The sequence below is a fragment of the Phoca vitulina genome, unplaced genomic scaffold (genome assembly GCF_004348235.1).
Source record: "Phoca vitulina isolate PV1807 unplaced genomic scaffold, GSC_HSeal_1.0 scaffold89, whole genome shotgun sequence".
In the NCBI taxonomy this organism is placed as follows: domain Eukaryota; kingdom Metazoa; phylum Chordata; class Mammalia; order Carnivora; family Phocidae; genus Phoca; species Phoca vitulina.
Window position 1 is genome coordinate 1052609 of NW_022589792.1, and position 22634 is coordinate 1075242.

At 60.4% G+C, this 22634-nt stretch overlaps 3 protein-coding genes across 5 annotated transcripts; all 3 read left to right on the top strand.

Annotated features, from left to right (window-relative positions):
- Positions 1-1375: 1375 nt before the first annotated feature.
- On the top strand, positions 1376-10114 carry ICAM1 (intercellular adhesion molecule 1). The gene is made up of 7 exons (XM_032396189.1): positions 1376-1496; positions 3113-3370; positions 7027-7338; positions 7674-7961; positions 8046-8300; positions 8491-8739; positions 8825-10114. The coding sequence occupies exons 1-7, from the start codon at positions 1430-1432 to the stop codon at positions 8995-8997; spliced, it is 1602 nt and encodes a 533-aa protein (XP_032252080.1). The 5' UTR covers positions 1376-1429; the 3' UTR covers positions 8998-10114.
- A 394-nt stretch (positions 10115-10508) lies between these two features.
- ICAM4 (intercellular adhesion molecule 4 (Landsteiner-Wiener blood group)) lies at positions 10509-11636 on the top strand. The gene is made up of 3 exons (XM_032396191.1): positions 10509-10902; positions 11019-11324; positions 11456-11636. Exons 1-3 carry the CDS (start codon positions 10509-10511, stop codon positions 11596-11598), a joined length of 843 nt encoding a protein of 280 aa, XP_032252082.1. The 3' UTR covers positions 11599-11636.
- A 482-nt stretch (positions 11637-12118) lies between these two features.
- ICAM5 (intercellular adhesion molecule 5) lies at positions 12119-20045 on the top strand. 3 transcript variants are annotated; one of them, XM_032396089.1, is made up of 12 exons: positions 12119-12182; positions 13293-13540; positions 14477-14746; positions 14940-15260; positions 15491-15778; positions 16184-16438; positions 16572-16820; positions 17280-17522; positions 17611-17889; positions 17973-18212; positions 18629-18895; positions 19603-20045. In XM_032396089.1, exons 2-12 carry the CDS (start codon positions 13459-13461, stop codon positions 19875-19877), a joined length of 2769 nt encoding a protein of 922 aa, XP_032251980.1. In that variant the 5' UTR covers positions 12119-12182; positions 13293-13458; the 3' UTR covers positions 19878-20045. The 3 variants fall into 3 exon arrangements, with proteins under 3 accessions (XP_032251980.1, XP_032251981.1, XP_032251979.1); XM_032396090.1 differs by lacking the exon at positions 12119-12182 and having other exon boundaries at positions 13027-13540; positions 16298-16438; XM_032396088.1 differs by lacking the exon at positions 12119-12182 and having other exon boundaries at positions 13030-13540.
- Positions 20046-22634: the final 2589 nt, after the last annotated feature.

The following is a 22634-nucleotide window of genomic DNA, read 5'->3' on the forward strand; positions in this document are numbered from 1 at the left end:
AGGCAGGTCTGGGCGGGAATTCAGCACCCACCACACCCGGCGTAGAAAGATCCCCGTGGAAATTCCTTGGGAATGATCGGGGCGGGGGAAGGGACGCGTTGCTGGCTGATGAGTGACTCTCAGGCCCATCCTCCCGAGGAAGGGCCCGAACGTCCCCGGGGCCCCCTCCCTTCCCCTTCTGCTGCGCGACCTCCCTGGCCCCTCCGAGGTCTCCATGGCGACGCGGCGCGCGCCCCACAACAGGAAGCCTTGGGCGGCGCGGACTGGCGCTGGGAGACCCCAGGGTCCCCAGCCTCGTCGTGGTAGATGCCAAGTCTTGGGGTCACACGCGCAGGCCGAGGCCGTCACAACGCTCCCCCCGCCCCGCCCTAATAGAATTAGCGGGTGCAAACATCTGCACGTAGTCAGCGCGGGCGCCCAGCGCTCAAGTTTCAGGAACCTCGCGCAGCACTTGGAAATTGACAGCCTCTCTCCCCGCCCCACTTGGGGGCCTAGGAGCTGTTTCCCCGCGGAAAGAAAGGGTCCCAGCGCCCCCTCTCCATTCAAGGTTTGCTGCCTCAGTTTCCCCGAAGAGCCTAGGAACGGCAGCGGGGGACTCAGCGCGTCAGGACCACGCGGCTTCCTTCCTTTTTCTGGAAGCCGTGAAGATGTCCCCGCTGCGGAGGCCGAAAGGGGAAGCGAGGCCGCGGGGGTGGAAGCGCCCATTCGAAGGGGGGATGCAGGGCCCCGGACGTGATGACGCCGCCAGTCCTCACCCCCAGGTTTCGCGGCCGCCAGAACGTGCCCGGGCCTGTTCCTGCCGCTTCTCGGGAAATCTGTCCGCTGGGCAGCGGCGTGCTCCTTGGGGAGGGGCGCCCTTGATGGAGACCGCGCCGCCGAAGGGACTCCTGCGCCCCCATCCAAGCGACGGACACTCCACTCGGCTAAAGAGGCCCGCAGGTGCTGGGGCGTCACACCTGAGTCCGAATCCCCTCGCAGCTCGGAGCCTCGGTTTACCCCTCCGTGGAATGGACACAATAGCAGTCCCTACCGTCCAGGGTAGTTGGCAGAATTCAGTAAAGAGTTTAGCGCAGCGTAAACGCAGAACCACTGTCAGCCCGGCCCCGGGGACCGGACCCTTAGCGCCAGGAGCGGCCCCCCGGGCCCGCGGGGCCGCTGCGGTCCTCGTTGCTGCGACTCGGAAATTCCAGCGCTCGATAGGGGGGACAGCCCGACTTGGGCTCGGTACCCTCTCGATCCGGAAATGCCGGAGCCCTCCTTCCGGAGGGGAAAGCGCGAGGTTTCCGGGAAAGCAGCCCCGCCCCTCTGTCCCCCCGGGCCCGACCAGGCCACTATAAAAGCTCCCGCGCGCTCCAGCAGCCCAGTCCGCGCCGCACGCCTCTGCGCTTCTGCCGCGCGCTCTGCGCTCTCCGCCCTCGTCTGGCCGGCTATGGCTCCCGGCCCCGCCCGGCCCGCGCTGCCCGCGCTCCTGGCCCTGATCGGAGCTCTGCTCCCAGGTGAGTCAGGGGTGGGAGCTGCCGTCGCGCCAACTCCGGGGATCCAGGCTGCGCCCTGCAGGCACTGGGAGGACCGACTCCCGGCCAGCTGGGGATAAGCCGGCCAGCTGGGGATAAGCCCCAATCGTACTTAGGTAGCTCTTTATGGGAAGTTGGGGCTAGAGCCAAAGACAACAGCCGTGGGTTCGAATCCAGATCCTGCATCACCTCGATGAGTGGCCTCAAGCTACAGGTTGAGTCTCCCTCCCAGAGCCTCAGTTTCTCAGCCGTAAAATGGAGAACGCAAGAGACGCCTCCTCGAAATGGTTGTGTCCTGGCCCAATGCCACGCCTGGCTCCAGGACCGGGTCAGACGGTATGGGGATGGGTCCGGCGCCAAGCTGAGTAGGCTGGGGACCCCCCCCCCAACACACGTACATTCTGTTCCTCATCTCCTACTTCTGGGGAAGTCCGGGACTGCTTCTGCGCGGGGGAATTCCAGGGCTGACTTGCCCAGGGACCAGAGGCTGAGAGTGGGACGCCCCAGCACCCCTCCACCAACCCCAGTCTGGAGGGAGGGGAGAAAGGGAGATAGTGGGTCACATACCGCGGTGGGTGTTGGGAAGCCCGATGGTGGGAAAGGGACACCTGTGCTTACCAGCTCAACAAAGTTTTCTAGTCCAGATGCCAGTCTGGATTCTGTGGCTTTTTAGGTGAGTAACGTCACCTCTCCCAGCCTCACCGTTTCACTCCGTGAAATGGAAACCATCCCATTACTCTCGGAGAATTCACAGAGCTACTGTTTTTCCACGCCTCCACCCCAGATAGAGTAGACCCAAAGCTGAGGACAGGAATCTTTGGAGGAGAGAGAGAAGGGGTGGGCCCAGACAGACTTTCTGCTTCAGAGGCACCAGGGTCTGAGGAAGCTAACCACTACCACCCCCCTTCTTATCCCCCGCAGCACTCACTGCCTGCCCTGTGCTGTGAGTCCATTGGATTAGCAGGGGCTGGGATGACTATATTCACCCACCTTACAGATGGAGAAATTGAGGCCTGGAGAGGGGAGACCACTTGCCAGAGGGAGTAGGGAGCCAGCTTAATTGGAATCTCTTCATTCCTGGAGGGCTAGCCCTCTCCACCTCACATCTTGGGATGGAGAAGAACACTGACTTCATGTCCCTCCTCTGCTAAAATCCTCTATGGCTTCCCATTGCCTTCAGAATGAAGAACAAGACCTTGCGTGGCCTGCACCACGCACACGATCTTCCTGACCTCCTTGCTCCCAGCTCTTCCCCCTTACTCGCTCTGCTCCAGCCATCCTGCCACAGGGCCTTTGCACTTGTTCCTTTTGCCTGGAATTAATTTCTCTGTTCTCTGAATGGCCAGCCCCCTCTCATCATTCACACATTACCCTGTTGCCAAGGCACTGTCTGTTCTATCACCGTTTTGTTTTTGTCAAAGCTCGTATTAACATCAGTTATTAATTATCTTGTTTGCCTGTGAATTTTTCTGTCTCCCACACTGCAGGCAGAGTTTTTGTCTCATTCAAGGCTATGCGCCCAGCACAGGCTGGGTACATGGTAATTGTTGGGGAACCCAATTTGTAATGCCTGTCCCCTCCTCCATCTCTTGTTCTAGGACTTGGAGGTGCCCAAACATCAGTGCACCCCCCAGAAGCCATCATACCCCGCGGAGGCTCCGTGCAGGTGAACTGTAGTACTTCTTGTGACCAGTCCTCCACCTTGGGCCTGGAGACTCAGTTGACGAAGAAGGAAGTGGCCCATGGGGTCAACTGGAAGGTCTTTGAACTGAGTGATGTGCAAGAAGATAGCCATCCCATATGTTTTGCAAACTGTCACAAACAGACGATGGCTTCAATGTCCCTCACCGTGTACTGTGAGTGGCTGGGCCCAGGGGCTGGACTAGGCAGGCTGGGTGGGGGAGGTGGGTGTGTAGGGGTCCCCGCAGGCCAGGACAGCCCTGGTGGCTCGGTGGTGGGGCCAGAGCTGACTCACCGAAGGACTGGTGGGCAGGCACATCTTCGGAGAGCCTCACTGTCCTCTGAAACCCCTTCTTGAATTTTCTTGGGTGCCTTTAGCACAATACAGAGATTCGGTACATTCGAATACTCTAGGCCTCTTTAAACATGTGACAGATCCTAGATGTGACTCTTGAAAAGAAGAGGCAATTTCAAAGCAGCCCGGACATGGCATTTTTCACATATTGGCAACAGGGGTGGGGGGAGCAGGCCGTCCTGGGGCATTGCTGACAGGGTGGGGGCATCAAGAAGCACAACCCTGAGCGGGGAAAGGGGGTGTCACTTCTCTAAATGACACAGGCACATGAGCTTGGACATAGAAATCCCACTCCTGGGAACCGGGCTTCCCTGTGACCCCATCCACGAGGGAACTGAATGGGGCGCAGGATGGGCTTATTCACTGCGGCTTTATTTGGAAGGGCAAACGTTCGCAAGCCACTCAGGCGTAGCGGGCCGGGGAGATAAACTGTCAGCAGACCGTGTGGTGGAATAGTATGCAGCTGCGCAAAAAAAAAGAGGAAGCTCCTGTGTCCCCAAAAGAGAATGAGCTCCAAGGTGTACTGTCAAGTTGAAGGGAAGGGGAGGTATGCCCAGAGTGAGAGGCAGCCATCCCTGGTGTTAAGGAGCAGCGCGGCAGGGGGAGGGATGCCTGTGTTGGCACATAAAGGAGGCATGAGAGGAAATGCAAGAAGTGACCGTGTTAGCTGGCTGTGAGGACAGAAGCTGGGGCAGGGCTGCTCTGGGAGAGGGCAGCAGGCGAGCCGTCTCGATGGGCCTTCTTTTACTTTGGGCATTTTGCACCGCAAGAATTACTGTTACCAGAGGCCATACAGAAATAAAACGCAGGTGCAAACAAAACAAAACAAAAAGAACAAGGAAGGAGGAAAAGAAAGAGAACCGGCCCACTGGTCTTGGGATCAGCCAGCCTCGGGTGCCAATCCCAGCATGGCCCTGACTAACAGGGCGACCGTGGGGGACGTGGCTTGGCTTCCCATGAGCCCTCCTCACTTGGGTCTAACGAGGCCGGGAGGCGTAAAGGATATTCCACCTTCACGGTGCCTGGGCAAAAGAAGCCTTTGGGGAAATAGCAGCTTTGCTTCTGACCTGGAGCATGTTTGAGCAGATTCTGGGCAGGTGAGGGGAGTCCCCGAACATTCCTGGTGGCCTGTGAAACCCCAGGCAAACCTCCCCGAAAGACTTCCGCATTTCGGCCTGATAGCTGAGAGCTCAGTGCGCCAAGTTTGAGTCCTGGCTCTGTGACGTTTCTCCCTCTGTGCCTTTGGGTGCCAGACTTTGCCTTCATTTCCATCTCTGTGAAATGGAACAGGTGCCCGGCACGCGGTAGAGGGGTCCCCTAAGAGACTCTCTATCTAGTTTGGTCCTGCTCCACGCCCAGTGTAAAGATGAGGCAGGATCCCTGGGTGGCTGAGCTTTCTCTAGAAAGAATAAAGGCGTTAAGTCCTATAAGAGATGACCCCTAACTGGGCCTTGAAGGGTGAGTAAGAGTTGATAGACGGACACTCAGGACAGAGGGAACAGGCTAGGCAAAGTTTTGAGTGGGAAAACAGGAGGATGGGGGGAGGGGTGTTAGGAGGGGCTGAAGACCAACAGATTGGTGTGGCTAGAGCTGAGGTGGGCAGGGCCTCAAATGCCAGGTGGAGGAGCTGGGACCTTCTCCTCAGGGTGCTAGGGAGCCACGGAGGGTGTGTGAGCAGGCCAGGGTTCTAGATAGCAGAAGGCTTATGGGAAGCCAGAGAGCATTTGGCTGTGGACCTCGTCCAGACCACATGTGTGGGCAGTGGCTGGGTACAGGAAGGGAGGGCAGACAAATATTTGAAGAGTGAAGTAACCAGGACTGAAGGTTGGGGCTCAGGGAGAGGTCCAAGTAAGACAGACCTCCTCCCCCAGTCTGACCTTAAAGTCAAGGAGCTGGGCTTGGAGATGTGAATTCCATTTGGGGGTGGGGGGTGGGGGTAGGGGATGTGTGCTGAGGTTTGAGGTTTACACCAGCTCTGCAAATTCGTGTTTGCAGCAGGTGGTTAGAGGTAAGCGCTGGATGTCTGAGGGGTTTCTTGCCCTTTTATTTCTTAAAACAGCTTTATTGAGATATCGTGTACACATCATAAAAGACACCCCTTTGAAGTGTACAATTCAACACATTTTAACGTGTTTATAGAGTTGTACACCCATCACCACGATCTAATTTTAGAACATTTCCATCACCCTAAAAAGAAACCTCATGCTCATTTACAGTCATTCTCTCTACCTCTTAAATGGACTCATGAAAGTCTTACCTCCAATAACCCATTTTACAGCTCAGGAAACTGAGGCTCGATTTCTACACCTATTCCAGAGGCGAAGTCACTCACGTACAGCTCATAGCAGTGAAGCCCCAAAGCTAGGTGTCGGCCCCTGACACTTTAACAGTCTTGCCAAGAGACACTAAGACCTCGCCCTGGGAAGCCTTTGGCGGGGGGTCTCAGTGCTGAATCACAGCTCACCGGGACTCCGCTGTTAATTTTCACCAGCAGCCCAGGCTTGAAATTCTGTTACCTCCTGTGGAGCAGAGACCCTGGCAAAAACAAAGCCCACGTGTTGTGTTTTCAGGGGATATTCAGAGTTTCATTTTGAGTGTCTGTGGGTTGTTCTTGCATTTTTAACATTTCAGGGGATCACACGGCACATTCGGGAACTTCTTTCCTTTAAAAGGGGGCTTCTGAAAGGCCTCGAATCAGTGTGGGTGGCTCGACCTTATTCTTTCTATGAACATAGACAGCCTACTGTGTACCAGCGGAGGGTCAGGGGGCAAAGACCCCTGCCCTTCCAGGCTGAACTACCATTGGGGGGGGGGACATAGAGGAGAAACAAGTTAACTGAGTAGATGTGTCACCTTCGGATATCAGACGGTGAGCGGTGCTTTGGAGAAAACTAAGGCCAAGAAGAGGAGAAGGGGGAGCAGGGGGCTTTTAAAAACAATCTCTACTGGACCAGGCAGCTTAAATTTCCTGTATTTATTTGAACGGGACTCCTGGTGATAGATTTTGAGGTGCTTTTCCGCTTTTCTTTTCTTTTTTTTTTTTTAAGATTTTATTTATTTATTTGACAGAGATACAGCAAGAGGGAACACAAGCAGGGGGAGTGGGAGAGGGAGAAGCAGGTTTCCCGTGGGGCAGGGAGCCCGATGCGGGGCTCGATCCCAGGACCCCGGGATGATGACCTGAGCCAAAGGCAGACGCTTAACGACTGAGCCACCCAGGCGCCCCGCTTTTCCGCTTTTCACTCTCAGATGCTGCAGTGAATAAATTGCTTTTGCCCCCTTCACAACCTCCTGGGGACTTCCCAACCGGTTTATCCCGAAGCTCTTAACATTCCTGTCCGGCTTAGGTGGTTTGGGGAGTGTCAAGAGTGGAGAGCGGTGGGGCTCCTGGACAGGTGCAGCCGGCGCCCCAGCGCCCCCTGCGGGCGGGCAGCCCGTCCCGCTCACACACCACCACCCCGCCCCCTTAACACCCAGGGTTCCCGGAGCGAGTGGAGCTGTTACCCCTACCCCGCTGGCAGCCCGTGGGCGAGAACCTCACTCTGCGCTGCCAGGTGGCCGGCGGGGCGCCCCGGGACAGCCTCTTCGTGGTGCTGCTCCGCGGGGAGGAGGAGCTGAGCCGGCACCCGGCCTCTGGGGAGCCCGCCGAGGTCGAGGTCACGGTCCCGGTGCTGGCGGGCAGAGACGACCACCTCGCCAATTTCTCCTGTCGCACGGACCTGGACCTGAGGCCCCGAGGGCTGGGATTGTTCCAGAACATCTCGGCCCCCAGGCAGCTCCGAACCTTTGGTGAGGCACTGGGGAGCCGCCAGAGAGGATGGGCTCAGGGGGTGTTCCTGCTTGGGGTGTGGGTCGTGGGGGTGCTCAGGTGGTGACCTAGATTACAAAGGCTTCTGGAAAGAGCATGTTCTTGGCCATAGGGGTGGGGTGGTCTGGGATGGGGTGCCCCAGCTGCAGGATCTTCTGAGAAGCCTGTACCCCTGCGTGGGTCTCGGGACAGGGGTGACCCAGGCCAGAGTCTCTGGGAACCAGAGGATGTCCCAAGTGGGGGGAATGAAAATGCCCCAGAAGGGGGCTTCAGGTTGCCTGTCCCTTCTCTGTTCACACCCACCCTCTCTCCCCAGTCCTGCCAGAGACCCAGCCACGCCTTGCTACCCCCAGGATGGTGGAAGTGGGCACACAGTGGGCTGTGAACTGCACTATGGATGGGCTGTTCCCAGCTGCGGAGGCCAAAGTCGGCCTGACGCTGGCGGAACAGAAACTGCCCTCTACATCCCTGTACAGCAAGGACTCCGTCTTGGCCATGGCCAATGTCAAGGCAAACGCAGCAGAGGAGGGCACCCAGGAGGTGGCGTGTGTGGTGACCCTGGGAGAACAAGACCGGATGTGGAAGGAGGATGTGACCCTCTACAGTAAGTCAAGAGGGGGCCGTGCTTGGGGGGGGGGGGGGGCGAATCCTGGGGGGCGGTGCTCACTGTGTGCCCACCCCCTCCCAGGCTTCCCCGCGCCCAACCTGACCCTAAGTGAGCCAGAGGTCTCAGAAGGGACTGTGGTGACTGTGGAGTGTGAGGCCCAGGCTGGAGTCGTGGTGTCACTGAGCGGGCTGCCACCGGGGCCTCCAGCACCTAGGGCACAATTCCAACTAAATGCCAGCGCTGCGGACCACAGGCGCAGCTTCTCGTGCTCTGCTGCTCTGGACGTGGCTGGACACGTGCTGCACAAGCACCAGACCCGGGAGCTCCGCGTCCTGTGTGAGTGGGGCCACTGGAAAATGACCCCTAATCCCCAAGACCCAACCCCTTAAGACCCCATGAGCTCCTGCCCTCTGAGGGCCCCCTCCAGCCCTCTCCCCAGATTCCTGAGTCCTCCAGTCCTAGGTGGTGGTGGGGGGATGTCCTCTTAGTCCCTCACCCCCTCCCTCATCTTGCTGTGTTTCTCCAGATGGTCCCCGACTAGACCAGAGGGATTGCCCGGGAAACTGGACATGGGAGGAAGGCTCCCAGCAGACCCTGCGGTGCCAAGCTTGGGGGAACCCGGTTCCTGAGCTGAAATGTCACCGGAAGGAGGATAAGGCTTTGCTGCCCATCGGGGACCTGAGACCCGTCAAGCGGGAGGTTGCAGGCACTTACCTGTGTCAGGCCCGGAGCCCCCGTGGTGTGGTCACCCGCGAAGTAGTCCTGAACGTGACCTGTGAGTGTGCCGGTGTTTGGGGCTGGGCAGGGCAGGGGCAGCGAGCCTGGCTCAACCCTCATCACGCCCTGTGTCCTCCCCACAGACCACCAGAATAACATGGTCATCATCATTCTGGTGGCGGCTGCTGTCATCTTAGGAACTGTGAGCGCAGCCGCTTACCTCTATAACCGCCAGCGGAAGATCCAGAAATACAGGCTACAGAAGGCCCAGGAGGCAGCTGCCATGAAGCTGAACACACCGGCCACGCCCCCCTGAACCTGGGCCACGCCCCGGCCTCCCCCTCAGCCCCCCGCGCGCTGGCAGCGGTGCCACATTGAACAACAGTGGTCACAAGCCATGCAGCTCCACCCCCCTTCCCAGGTTGCCTGAGGACAGGCTAGAGGCCTCAGGATACAGGGGTCCTGGCACCTGCACGCCTAGGATCCCCAAGCCTCACACCTGACCTGGAGCCACAGGACTGAGCCACAAGGAGGGGGCAGGACTTGGGGCATGACTATGAGGGATGTCAAAGCCTGCCCTGTCTGGGGGGGGTGTGGTGGGACACTCAACATGGGACGCCCAACTGGGAAACAGTGAAACCCACCCCTACTGCGTGTGCTGAGGCCCTACAGCCCTAAGAGAGAAGTAACCTGCACAAACACCAGCAGCATGGAAACACATACCCCCATACTTCCTCTGACAGATGCCAGGTCCAGCCCTGCAGTCCACGGGCTGTCCCCAACTTTCGATGATGACGTATTTATTCATTTGTTCTTTTACCAGCTATTTATTGGGTGCCTTTTATGTGGGCTAGAATGGTAAAGAAGAGGAGCATGAGTTCCTGTCCTCAGGGAGCTGTCAGTCTAAACCTCATTTAGGGTGGCCAGGTACAGTCGCACTAGCTGTGCACTGCACAGGAGCGCCTGGCAAAAAAAGATCAAGTGGGGCTGGAATTTCCCATTCCATTAGCTAAAGCTGCTTTCCTCCAGAAGGGGACTGGCAATGGTGATACTGTTTAGTTGGTGACATGCCCAGGGACAACCCACTGGGCCCGGACTCCTCCCGCCATCACTGGCATTGACCTCTGTTAGCCCCCCCTCTGCCCATATGCCTCTCTGCTAGTGCTCACAGTGACACCGGGGCATGCCTAAACATGAATGCCCACTCATTGGCAGCTAAACCATGGAGTCCCATGAAACCATGTCCAACCCCTGTGTCCCCGCCTTGTCCTGTTTCCATCTCAGTGGGACAGAGCAAGAACAGAGCACTCCGGCAGCCCCAAGTTCCTGCAGAGATGAGGGCCCTACAGGCAGTAGGGAGGAGAGGCCTGGGAAGATCCCCGCCCAGCTCTGGAAGCCTCTCTCTCTTGTGCTAATAAAGCTTTTTCATGTGCGCCCGCCTTGTTTGAGTTGAGGGGAGGTGTCCCATCCAGTAGGAGCCCTTTCCAGCCCTGTCCTCCCACTTCCTCCCCCAGGAAAAGGCTGCCGGTTCAAGGCCCACCCCCGAGGCTCTAATCCAAATCTGGGGCTTGTTAGGACCTTTTGAGACTCAAGCGAAAATTAAAGATTCCTCTCCAGAAAACTCTCGGACTCTCGCTTTACATAGGCCTGGAACCTCATTCCTGAGCTGAGGGAGGGGCTGAGGGGCTTATATACTGCAGGCGCCCAGGCCCTCGAGGGGCCTCCGTCCCTCTGGGTGGGGCTGCGGAGGCGGGGCTGCCGGCCTCCTTATCTCCAGAGCCAGCCTTGGCTCCCTGGCGCTCGGCCCCTCAGTCTGGGCCCTTTGCCATGGGGTCTCTGCTCCCCCTCTCGCTGCTGCTTTTGCTGGCGGCCGCCTACCCGGGAGGCGGGAGAGCGCGTCGGCGCCGGGGAGCGCGGGCCCAAGGCCCGGGAGGCAGCTCCCCGGCGCCCTCGGAGACCTCAGCGCCGTTCTGGGTGCGCATGAGCCCCGGGTTCAAGGCCGTGCAGCCGGGGGGCTCAGTGTGGCTCAACTGCAGCACCAGCTGCCCCCTGCCGGAGAATTCCAGCCTCAGCACTGGGCTGCAGCGGGGCCAAACGCTCAGTGGGCCCGGCTGGGTATCCTACCAGCTGCTGGACGTGAGGGCCTGGAGCTCCGAGGTGCGCTGCTTCGTCACCTGCGCAGGAGAAACACGGGGGGCCACGGCCAAGATCACCGCCTACAGTGAGGGACGGGGGTCCAGGCCTTGCTGGGGTGAGGGGAGGGGGACGGGGCGGGTGTTTAACAGACGCGCTAGGGGGCGCACGCGGACCTGGCTCAGAGGCCCCCTCTCGCTTTAGAACGGCCGCAAAGCGTGATCCTGGAGCCTCCGCTCTTGGTGGGCAATGAGTACACTCTGCGCTGCCACGTGACGCACGTATTCCCCGTGGGCTTCCTGGTGGTGACTCTGAGGCACGGCGGCCGGGTCATCTACTCTGAGAACCTGAAGCGCTACACCGGCACTGATCTGGCCAACGTGACGCTGACTTACACGTTGCCCGCCAGGCCCCGCGACTTCTGGAAACCGGTGACCTGCCACGCACGCCTCAGTCTTGATGGCTTGGTGGTCCGCAGCAGCTCGGCACCCATAACGCTGACAGGCCTCGGTGAGGCACCTTTGTAATCCTGGGCCCCTGAGGAGGGGAGGGCCAGGGTGTGACGCCGGTAGGGTGAGCGAGTCGAGCGGGAGGTCACGTCTCCCTGGGCCCCGGTCCTAATTCTCACCTCCTGTCCCCAGCTTGGCGCCCCGCGCCCGAAGCCTTGGCCTCCACCTCCATCGCAGCCTTAGCGGGGATCCTTCTCGTCGTGGGGGCCGCCTACCTGCGAAAACGGCCGTTGGTGCAGAACCGGAGTAAAGAGAGGAGGGTCTCTGCCGTCTGAGCCGGAGGAAAAAGGAATCTGGGACAACTGGGGGGAACCCTGACTGATTCAATAAAGTCCTCCTCAGTCAGCCTCTGCCTCACGGCCTAAAGGTCCCCCCGCGAGCGTACCTCCTCTGAGGAGGTGGTCTTCTTTTCTGGCCTTGCCTCAGTCACTTTCTCTAAGTGCCTTGTCTCTCGGAGGGCACCTGAGGCTTCCTCCTTCTCAGCCGCCTGGGGACCCGGGCGCCCCAGTCCCTCCGCATTCCCAGCCAAGTGTGGTAACATACCCCCCCTGCGGGCGTTATCAGTGGGGTGCAAATGGGCATAGCTTGGGCGCTGGAGGGCTTTGGGCTGTGGGAGGCTTGGCTCACAGGACGGTTTTCCCCCCGATTGGCTCCGCCGCGCCACGCAGCAGCTCTGATTGGATGTTAAGTTTCCTTTCCCATTTTCCCCCCCCCGCCCCTCCACCTGCGACCCAGCACTTTCCCGGAGGACAGGGGTGGAGCGAGAACTGACCCCCACAGTTCACCGTTAGCTCTGGCGCTGAGAGCGCAAATGGACGGGGTCACATGACACACTGAGGGACGGAGATGCGAAGCAAAGGTACCCATGTTGTGACTGCGGGGAGGGAACAATCAGAGGGCCCACGTGGGGTGTCACAGACTCGCGTCCTGGCAACGTCTTTTTTTTTTTTTTTTAAAGATTTTATTTTTATTTATTTGAGAGAGAGAGAGAGCACATGAGAGGGGGGAGGGTCAGAGGGAGAAGCAGACTCCCTGCCGAGCAGGGAGCCCGATGCGGGACTCGATCCCGGGACTCCAGGATCATGACCCGAGCCGAAGGCAGTCGCCCAACCAACTGAGCCACCCAGGCACCGCCCCTGGCAACGTCTTGATAATCACCGGGCCTGGGGGGCACATGCGGGGGGGCGTCAAAGCCTGGGGCCCGGATGCAGGGTCGAAGTGTCATAGTTGGTCTCTCGGTCTCGCGTGGACACAGAAGCCGAGCCCGCACTGGATGTCTAGGAGGGCCGGTGCGGTCCAGGCCCCCGCCCACCGCGCCGAAAGCGGATTCAGGGGCGCTCCTCCGCCGCTTGCGCTCACACACGCCGCGTAGACACGTGCCCGCTGCACGCTGGGTAAATACAGACCCAGAGCAGAGCCGACCCTAATTTAGACGCCGGCGAACGCTGCGCGCACGCACACGTGTTCCCGACTCGCTGGCACTTTGGTCCCCACCCCCTCTGTCGCGTGCGGGGGCGGAGCCGGAGGGAGACTAGGGGCGTGGCTACAGCCCTCAGCTCGCCGGCTCAAAAGGAGAAGGATCAGTGAGGGAGGCATCCCCACACACCCTTTCCTAGAATTGTGCCTTCCCCCATCCTGCTCTACAGCTCTCTCCTAGCCTTCAAACCAATCCCCTGCCCAAGGGGCGCGGGAGGGGGTGGGGGAACTAACTATGGGGGCGGGGCTCTGAGTCCAGCTCATTACCACAGCATCCAAGCTAGGGGTAGGGTGGGGGCGGTTGAGAAGGGCAACCCAGCATCCCCCGACCTCGGCTTCGCCGCCGAGGATGACGCGGGAGCGCGCGGCCGCCCCCAGAAGGCTCCGGGAGATGGGGCGGGCCTCCACGTAGACCCCGGGGGTCGCTTGCTCCTGCCAGCACGCCTTCGCCGAGGCCGGGAGCCTGGAGCACGCTCGCCCTCCCGCCCCCCAGCCGCCTCTGCCGCCGCCTCCTCCTTGGAAACCAAGTTACCAACGTTAAACCAATCCCGGAACGCAACTCTGCCTCCTCCACAACCCACCCGCCGCGCCGTCCTCTCGCCCAGCTCAGCGCTCGCGCTCGCGCTCTCCTCGCCTCCTGCGCTTCCCCCGCGGCGGCGATGCCAGGGCCCTCGCCGGGGCTGTGCCGGGCATTGCTCGGCCTCTGGGCTGTCCTGGGCCTGGGGCTCTTCGGCCTCTCAGGTAAGAGCCGGGTCCTGGCTCAGGGTGGACAGGGCGGGGGCGGAGTTCCGGGACCAGAACAGCGGCCACAAGCCCCTCCCGGCTCCGCCCTCGTCTCGCTCTACTCCCACGCTTCTGCCCCACCTTGAGCCCGGGCCTTGCCCTCTATCCCTCTTCCCACCAACACACACTGGAGACCCAGCTCCCAGACTCCTCGCTCGCCCAGGTTTCTACCCTGCCCTCGTCGAGATCCTGGGTGCTCTTCCGCGCCCATCTCATGCCCTGGAGACCCCGTGTCTCCCTTGTCCCTTTCCGGGGTACCTCTCCACGCTCTGTTATGCTCCATGGTCCACGGACTGCCATCCCCCTCAGTCGTGGTCCGGAAAGACCCGATCTCCCCAACTGCTGTGACTCAGAGCGCTATTCCCGCTCCATCCGGAGCCCTGGCAACCGAGTCCCTCAGCTGTTACCGCGGTTCGTTCCATGAGCTCCAGCCTCGAGTCTTCTTTCGTGTTCTTCTCCCGGGTTTGGTCCTCACTTATCCTTGACTCAGCCTCATCTCTCCTTTGCCCTCGCCTCAACCTGTCTCCCCCTCTCTGGCAAGAACCCTGAGAACCAGTTCGTTTTCCTTCCTCCACACGAGGTCCCCTCTTCCCGTCATTGCTGTGTGCGTCAAAGACCCCGTCTTTCATCTCATCCCCCTCCCTCCATGCTTTTCCATCACTCCATTGGCACCTTGGAGACCAGGGCTCTCTGCTGACATGTCCCAGAGAAGCCCTCGAGGTTTGAACCCTGGGAGCGCGCCTCCAAACCTGAGGCCGGGGCAGGACGCGAAACTCCTGAATTCTTCCTTGGCTGTGGCCTCTGCTAATTCCCCGGGAATCCCTGATTCGACATAGGGGCACTAAGATCCCAGGAAGGTGGCTCCCCAGGCTGAGCCCACGTTTTCCTGGTCAGCGGTCGCGCAGGAGCCCTTTTGGGCGGACCTGCAGCCCCGCGTGGCGCTCGTGGAGCGCGGGGGATCTTTGTGGCTGAATTGCAGCACCAACTGCCCACGACCTGAGCGCGGTGGCCTGGAGACCTCGCTGCGCCGGAATGGGACCCAGAGGGGCTTGCGCTGGCTGGCGCGGCAGCTGGTGGACATCCGCGAGCCGGAGACCCAGCCGGTCTGCTTCTTCCGCTGCGCGCGGCGCACGCTGCAGGCGCGTGGGCTCATTCGCACTTTCCGTGAGTTCTCAGCGGCCACGCTCTCACTCTACTATTTTCCCTTCCTTCCAAGCCCCGCCCCCTGGGTCACAGGGTCCTCCCCTTCAGGCTCCACCCTCTGGATCCCCAAGCTCTCCGCCCCTGGGCCCCTGGGTTCCACGCCACGTGCCTGGGAGCCTCGGCGTTTCCAAGAGCGGTGGTTCCCCCGTTGCAGAGCGACCGGATCGTGTAGAGCTGGTACCGCTGCCTGCCTGGCAGCCTGTGGGCGAGAACTTCACCCTGAGCTGTAGGGTCCCAGGCGCTGGGCCTCGTGGGAGCCTCACATTGACCCTGCTGCGGGGCGCCCAGGAGCTCATCCGTCGCAGCTTCGCGGGGGAGCCACCCCGAGCGCGAGGCGCGGTGCTTACGGCTACAGTACTGGCGCGAAGGGAGGACCATGGGGCCAATTTCTCTTGCCGCGCGGAGCTGGACCTGCGGCCGCATGGCCTGGGGCTTTTTTCAAACAGCTCCGCCCCGAGAGAGCTCCGAACATTCGGTGAGTGGGTACAGGGAGCAGAAGGGGACGAAAAGGGGTCAGAGGAGTGTTTAAGAAGTTTGGAGGCAGAGGAATCTGAATTCCAATCCTTATTCCAACATACACCAGCTGTAAGTTGTTTTCCTCTCTGTGCCTTGAGGATAATACGGTAAGATAGTGCATGTAAAGCGCTTAGTACATATTGAGTGGTTCCGATACATGATATTCAAGCTCTGTTCTTCGACACCCAGCCCTGTCTCCGGACCCCCCGCGCCTCGCTGCCCCCCGGCTCTTGGAAGTGGGCTCAGAAAGACCCGTGAGCTGCACCTTGGACGAGCTGTTTCCAGCCTCGGAGGCTGGGGTCTACCTGGCGCTGGGGGACCACATGCTGAGTCCCGATATCACCCTGGAGGGGGACGCGCTCGTGGCCACTGCCACAGCCACAGCTAACGCAGAACAGGAGGGCGCCAGGCAGTTGGTCTGCAACGTGACCCTGGGGGGCGAGAGCCGCGAGACCCGGGAGAACCTGACCGTCTACAGTAAGAGGGAGAGAAGCGGGGCCGCCGCGGCTCAGGGGTGGATCCGGTCGCTCTGCAACGGGAAGGCAGAGCAAAGGGTGGGCGGGGCCTTAGTATAGGAATAGCCGTGGTCCCAGTGTCCCTAAGGGGTGGGAAAGTTGGAGGACTGAGGCTGAATAGTTTTAGAGGCGGAGTCTGAGCCGCCGCCGGAAGGGGAACGTCGCAAACCCAGTGGGGACCCCGTAAAGTTGGGCGGGGCGAGGAGGAGGCGGGGCGAGAAGAGGGCGGAGCCTAAGCATCCGCAGAGGCCGAGCGAGGTACCTACAGTTCGGCGGCAGAGCCCAGAGAGTTCAGGCAGATAAGGGGCAGCCTCCACCCGCAGGAGGGGCGTGGTCAGTGGACTCCCGGCCAATGCCCCGCCCCCAGGCTTCCCCGCGCCGGTCCTGACCCTGAGCGAGCCCAGCACCCCCGAGGGGAAGGTGGTGACAGTAACTTGCGCAGCTGGGGCCGGAGCCCTGGTCACACTGGACGGAATTCCAGCCGTGGTCCCGGGGCAGCCCGCCCAGCTTCAGCTAAATGCCACCGAGGACGACGACAAGCGCAGCTTCTTCTGCGACGCCATCCTCGAGGTGGACGGGGAGACCCTAAGCAAGAACAAGAGCGCCGAACTCCGCGTCCTATGTGAGTTGGCCTTTAACCTCTCGCCTCCCTCCTCGTGATTTCCAAGGGCCTGTCCGGTCCCTGGCCGTATTGTGGAAGTGGGGCTTTTCCTCAAGGACCGTGTCTAGCTTCTCAGTACCCCGCGCCCCTGCAGACGCCCCTCGACTGGATGATTCTGAGTGTCCCAGGAGCTGGACGTGGCCGGAGGGCCCCGAGCAGACGCTGCGCTGCGAGGCCCGCGGAAACCCTGCGCCCTCCGTCCACTGCGAGCGGCCTGACAGCGGGGCGGTGCTGGCGCTGGGCCTGCTGGGTCCGGTCACTCGAGCTCTCGCCGGCACTTACCGCTGCACTGCGGTCAACGTCCAGGGCGAGGCAGTCAAGGAAGTGACATTGACGGTGGAGTGTGAGTGGGGGTGCACAAGGCGCATTTGTGCTTCTCAGGGTCTAGGGGTGACTAGCCTACAGGGTCTGAAGTGTGTCTTTGGGCAGGATTTTGGGAAAGGGAAGAGGCTGGTGAGCGGTATTAGGGGAAGATCTTAGAGAAGGAGGGAGGGGGAGAGGTAGATGTGTCCCTAAGGGTCTGGGGTGTGGTGTGTGGACAGAATCTTGGGAAGGTGGGCTTTCCAAGGCGTCTAAGAATTTCTAGGCCAAAGACTTGGGGTGGATCCTGTGGGCACTTTGTAGGAATCAGAAAAAAGGACTAAAAACAGCTCACCACTCCACCAGCGTAAAACCTCTTTGGTTTAGTGTCTGGGCAGGGCACAGCCTGCCCAACCCTTTGTGGCCGCCCTCATACGGAAAGAGGGTCTAGGGACATTAGGCCAGTCCCCATCCTCAAACCCAACAACACTTCCTTCTCCAGACGCCCCATCGCTGGACAGCATGGGCTGCCCAGAACACATTACATGGCTGGAAGGAACAGAGGTCTCGCTGAGCTGCGTCGCACATGGGGTCCCGCCACCCAGCGTGAGCTGTGTGCGCCCTGGGGAGGCCGGGGTCGTCGAGGGCCTGCTGCATGTGGTCCGGGAGCACGCAGGAACCTACCGCTGTGAAGCCACCAATGCTCAAGGCTCTGTGGCCAAAAATGTGGCTGTCACGGTGGAATGTGAGTGAGGACAACACAGGGCAAGATAGGGTATGTCAGGATAACCCTGGCCTGACTTCCAGTCCCTGTGTGACCTTCTGCTCCCCAGATGGCCCCAGTTTCGAGGAGCTGAGCTGCCCCAGCAATTGGACGTGGGTGGAAGGATCTGGGCAGCTGTTTTCTTGTGAGGTGGATGGAAAGCCGGAGCCAAGTGTGGAGTGCATCGGCTCAGAGGGCACCAGTGAGGGGATGCTGCTGCCGCTGGCCTCCCCAGACTCTAGTCCCAGAGTCCCCAGCACCGCTAGTGAACTGGCACCTGGTATCTACATCTGCAATGCCACCAACCGGCACGGCTCCATGGTCAAGACAGTCGCCGTGAGCACGGAGTGTGAGCGGGGCCGAGGCTGGCGGGAAGTAGGGGTGCCCCAGGGGCCGGGCCCCTCCCTGACGTCCCCCATGGCTGCTTTGCAGCGCCACCGCAAATGGATGAGTCCACCTGCCCAAGTCACCAGACGTGGCTGGAAGGGGCCGAGGCTGCAGGGCTGGCCTGCGCCGCCCGGGGTCGCCCGTCCCCACAAGTGCGCTGCTCCCGAGAGGGCGTGGCCAGGCCTCAGCGGCTGCGCGTGTCCCGAGAAGATGCGGGTACCTACCGTTGCTTGGCCACCAACATGCATGGCACGGACGCACGGACGGTCACCGTGGGCGTGGAATGTGAGTGGGAGTAGCACCCGTTAGAGGGCACTGGGTTCCCAAAACAGTGACTTGCAGCAGTGGGCTTGCCCAGGGCAGTTCAAGGGTACCTCCTTAGGCCCCCTTCCTGGGGACAAGGATTCCCGGTCTAAACCTGAGGCTAATGAAAACTCTAGGGAACAGGAGCCCGCGCCCCCCTCAAATTCTAGGTCAGAAGGGCACTGGTGCAGGTCCCTACCCCCTCTCCTTCAGAGAAGCAGGGCACAGGGTTTTAGTGCTGACTACAGCCGAATAGTAGGGGCAGGTGGCTCTGAAGGAAGGCCGGATCCCTGCCTGCCCATCCGAGGAGGGGTGCTCTGATTGTGGTGGGCGGAGGGGCACTTGGTCGGTGCCTGGACCGGCTCTGAGGGGCTCCTCCAACCTCCTGTCCTCTGCAGACCGGCCGGTGGTGGCCGAGTTGGCCGCCTCGCCCCCCGGGGGCGTGCGGCCAGGCGGGAACTTCACGCTGACCTGCCGCGCAGAGGCCTGGCCCCCAGCCCAGATCAGCTGGCGCGCGCCCCCGGGGGCGCTCAACATCGGCCTGTCGAGCAACAACAGCACGCTGAGCGTGGCGGGCGCCATGGGCAGCCACGGCGGCGAGTACGAGTGCGCAGCCACCAACGCGCATGGGCGCCACGCGCGACGCATCACAGTGCGCGTGGCTGGTAAGTGGCAGCTGGGGGCGGGGCGAGGGAATCCGCAGGGGGCGTGGCCTGCGCCGCGCGGCCCTGACCCGGTCCTCGCTTCCCTCTCCTTCCCCGCAGATGAGACTGAAGTGGGCGGGGGCAGAAGTCAGGGGCACCCTGACGAGTGGGGCTTTGATGGCGGGTTGGGGTGGAAGGTGGAGGAAGAGGGAACGGACTGGAGCTCAAGGGGAGAGACCCTCCAGGGCTGTGACGGCTGTGGGAGGGGCTTATTAACTTGGGGTAGAAGTCACCTCTCACTGAGCCGCTGTGGAGAAGAGGTGTTGGAGAGGGACCTAGGGTAGAGGATGGGGGTGATGGGGGTCCCACCCAGATCCCCTCCCCCCCCCACTTCGTGTATCTCGGGTTTTCCGGGGTAAAGGAGTGACCCGGTCCCCCCCTACCCTCATCCTCTTGGGGGTGAAGAGAGTTGACTTCTGGGTATCCCTGGGGCTAGGCGCTTCTATCCTCATGTGCTGAGGTGACGCGTAAAATGGGTCTGGGGTCGCACCAGCGCTTGGGGTAGCCTTTGAAGGCTTTCTCCTTTCCCCCACCCCACGCTCTGAGTTCGCAGGGGTTCCCTGCCAGGCCCGTGAGGACTGACCTCGTGCCAATGGGGAGGGAACAGAGGTGGCCGCGCTTGGGAGCCTTGAGCTGGTCCACTCTCTTTGAGGGTCTCCACCCCGCAGGTCCATGGCTGTGGGTCGCCGTGGGCGGCGCGGCGGGGGGCGCGGCCCTACTGGCCGCGGGGGCCGGCCTGGCCTTCTACGTTCAGTCCACCGCTTGCAAGAAGGGCGAGTATAATGTGCAGGAGGCCGAAAGCTCGGGTGAGGCCGTGTGTCTCAACGGCGCGGGCGGTGGCACTGGCGGGGGCACGGGCGCCGAAGGTGGAACCGAGGCTGCGGGCACCGCGGAGGCGCAGGCGGGGGGCGAGGTCTTCGCCATCCAGCTGACGTCGGCTTGAGCCGGTTCCCCTCTCCCCGCGGGCCGGGGGACGCCCCCCAGAGGCACACGGGGGCTTACTTATTGTTCTATTTATTTATGTATTTATTTATTTATTCATTCATTTATTTATTCAATTCCAGGGGCGTCAACCCCATTTTCTACCCCCCCCAACAAATAAAGTTTTTATAAAGGACTCTGGGTCCGTCCACTTCAGTCTCTGCCATGTGGAAGCAACCCAAGGTTCCAGTCCCAACCCCGCGGGTTATTGATACATAAACTACTTCGGCTTGTTGGTTTTTGAGGGCCTACTATGTGTCAGCACAGCCCAAGCCACCTTCATGCGGTGCGGGCTGCAGCGTGTTCTCTCCGTGTCCGGTTTCCTGCTGCAGCCAGCCTTGGGCTGGGGTGGGGACTGCAGGCCTTCCTCCCGCTCCCTGCCCCTTATCTCTTCCGCCCAGTGCTGCCCTCTAACCCCGCTAACTCTTGCGGTGGGAGCTAGGTGATTCCCCCAGGCCTGGTTCCAGGCACCGCAGAAGCTGTCTTCCCAGGGTGGGCGGAGCCCCCTCCCCGAGGTCTGGGCATTGGGCCCCTGTCCTGAGGTCTCGCCAGGATGAGGAAATGCAGACAGTGGCTGCACTTATGAGTGACAGGTCCCAACTATTAAAGGGTGCATCCCCGCCCCACCCTCAATGCCTCCTCCATCCTGTGTCCATCCACCGTGCCTCAGTTTACCCCCAACCTGCCTTTTGACTGCCTGTCATGGTTCAGAAGAGACACACGGCTGTCAGCTGCAACCCGCTCCGCACACCACCGCCCCCCTCACCCCCTACAGCATAAGGAGAGAACAGCTGCTCTCCCCCCACCCTTGCGGTCTCTGCCTCCCTCAAAAGCAGGAACAGAGCCTGAGAGAAGGAAGCAATCCTGGACAGCTCCCACTCCATCAGCTGCCCTAGGCAAGCATTTCCTGAGCAAAGGTAAGAGCAGGAAATGGCGGGGGGGGGGGGGGGGGGTTGGGGGGGATTGCTAGGGGGTTGGGGGTGGGAGGAACTAGCGGCCTGTCACACACACACCCTTAACTACTTCCCTCCTCGCGATTCCTTACGTCCCACCAAGTCCAGCCTGCCACAGGGCCTTTGCTTTTGCCATTCCCTCTGCCCGGACTGTCCTCACCTCAAAGTCCCACAGCCAGTTCCTTATCCTCAGGTCTCTATCCAAATGTCAGAGAGGCCTTGGCTGTCTCTCTGAGAGAAGCAAAACTGAGGTAGCCCTCCAACGCCTTATCTCCTTACATACTTTCTTTTCTCTGTAGCATCAACCACCACTTGACACTCTATTAGATATTTGACTGTTTACTGTCACTTTAGAATATTGGCTTCGCTAGAGCAGGGTTCTTTGTTCTAGTCACCATAAACTGTCCCCCTTGGCGTCTGGTACACAGTAGTTGCTCAATAAATGCTGAATAAGTGGGTAAAAACAGCCGTGAGTTCACAGGTACACAGTCTGAGACCTTCATGTGTTCAACGTGCATCCCCAAAGAACTCCATGCTGGGCCCTGGGGTGGCCCATCACGGTCAGGGACACAGTTGTGGCCTTGGACCCCTGAAGTCATGGTCCAGGTGGGAAGATGAAGGTGAATGAAATAACCCCAGAGCAGTAGAGAACTGACAAATTCTGGTAGGTTCTAGGAGGGAGACCAGTGAGGAGCTGAACTAGAGCGTGACAGCATGGGAGTGGGGTATGTATTTTAGACTGGGTGGTCAAGGAAGGCTGCCCCACCCTCCCAGTAATGAGAAGGCAGCAGCTAGGGGAGACGCCGGGGAGGGTGTTCTGAGCTGAGGAATGTGGGGCTGGAGGAGTCAGGGATCTGAGGGCTGAGGAACTGGGCCCAGACCTTCCCCACAGGCTCACCCAAAAGAGACAGAGGGTTTCACAGGGGCTCCCCTTCCTGGGCTACGTGGCCTTGCAGGTCTCACTCACTGCCATGCGGGACCACCCCCCACCCTGGCTGCATCCCTCCAGTTCTCCCAGTGGGCACTGGTATCCTGTGTGTTCTGGTGACAGCGACAGGGCTGAGCTCTGGCCAGGGTCCTCTTCTCCTGCAGGCTAGGGACACCCGTGGTGGGGTGGGAGAGCTCTTGGAAGAGGGGGGAGGGGGCCACAGAAGGGACTGGTATGCATAAAGTTGTAGGAAGGGGACATCCTGCAGGCAGAGGTGGAGCTGACGGATAAAGGGACTGCTGTGTGTGTATCACTGTGTGCCAATGTGCGTGTCACCTAGGTGTATTTTCCATGTTGACGTATGTATCTGTCGTGTGTCCGTCAACGCTTGTTTCTGTCTAGTGTGTGGTCTGTGTGTCTCATGTGCGTGTCAGCACACGCGAGTTTGTCAGCGTGTCTTGTATGTGAATGTGTGTTAGCCCACACACACGTATCTGTCTTGCCTTTTTTTAAGATTTTTTTTTAGGGGGGCACCGGGTGGCTCAGTTGGTTGGGCGACTGCCTTTGGCTCAGGTCATGATCCCGGACTCCTGGGATCTAGTCCCACATTGGGCTCCCTGCTCCGCGAGGAGTCTGCTTCTCCCGCTGACCCTACCCCCTCTTGTGCTCTCTCTCTCTTTCAAATAAATTAAAAAATAAATAAAGATTTTTTAGGGGTGCCTGGGTGGCTCAGTCGTTAAGCGTCTGCCTTCAGCTCAGGTCATGATCCCGGGGTCCTGGGATCGAGCCCTGCATCGGGCTCCCTGCTCAGCGGGAAGCCTGCTTCTCCCTCTCCCAC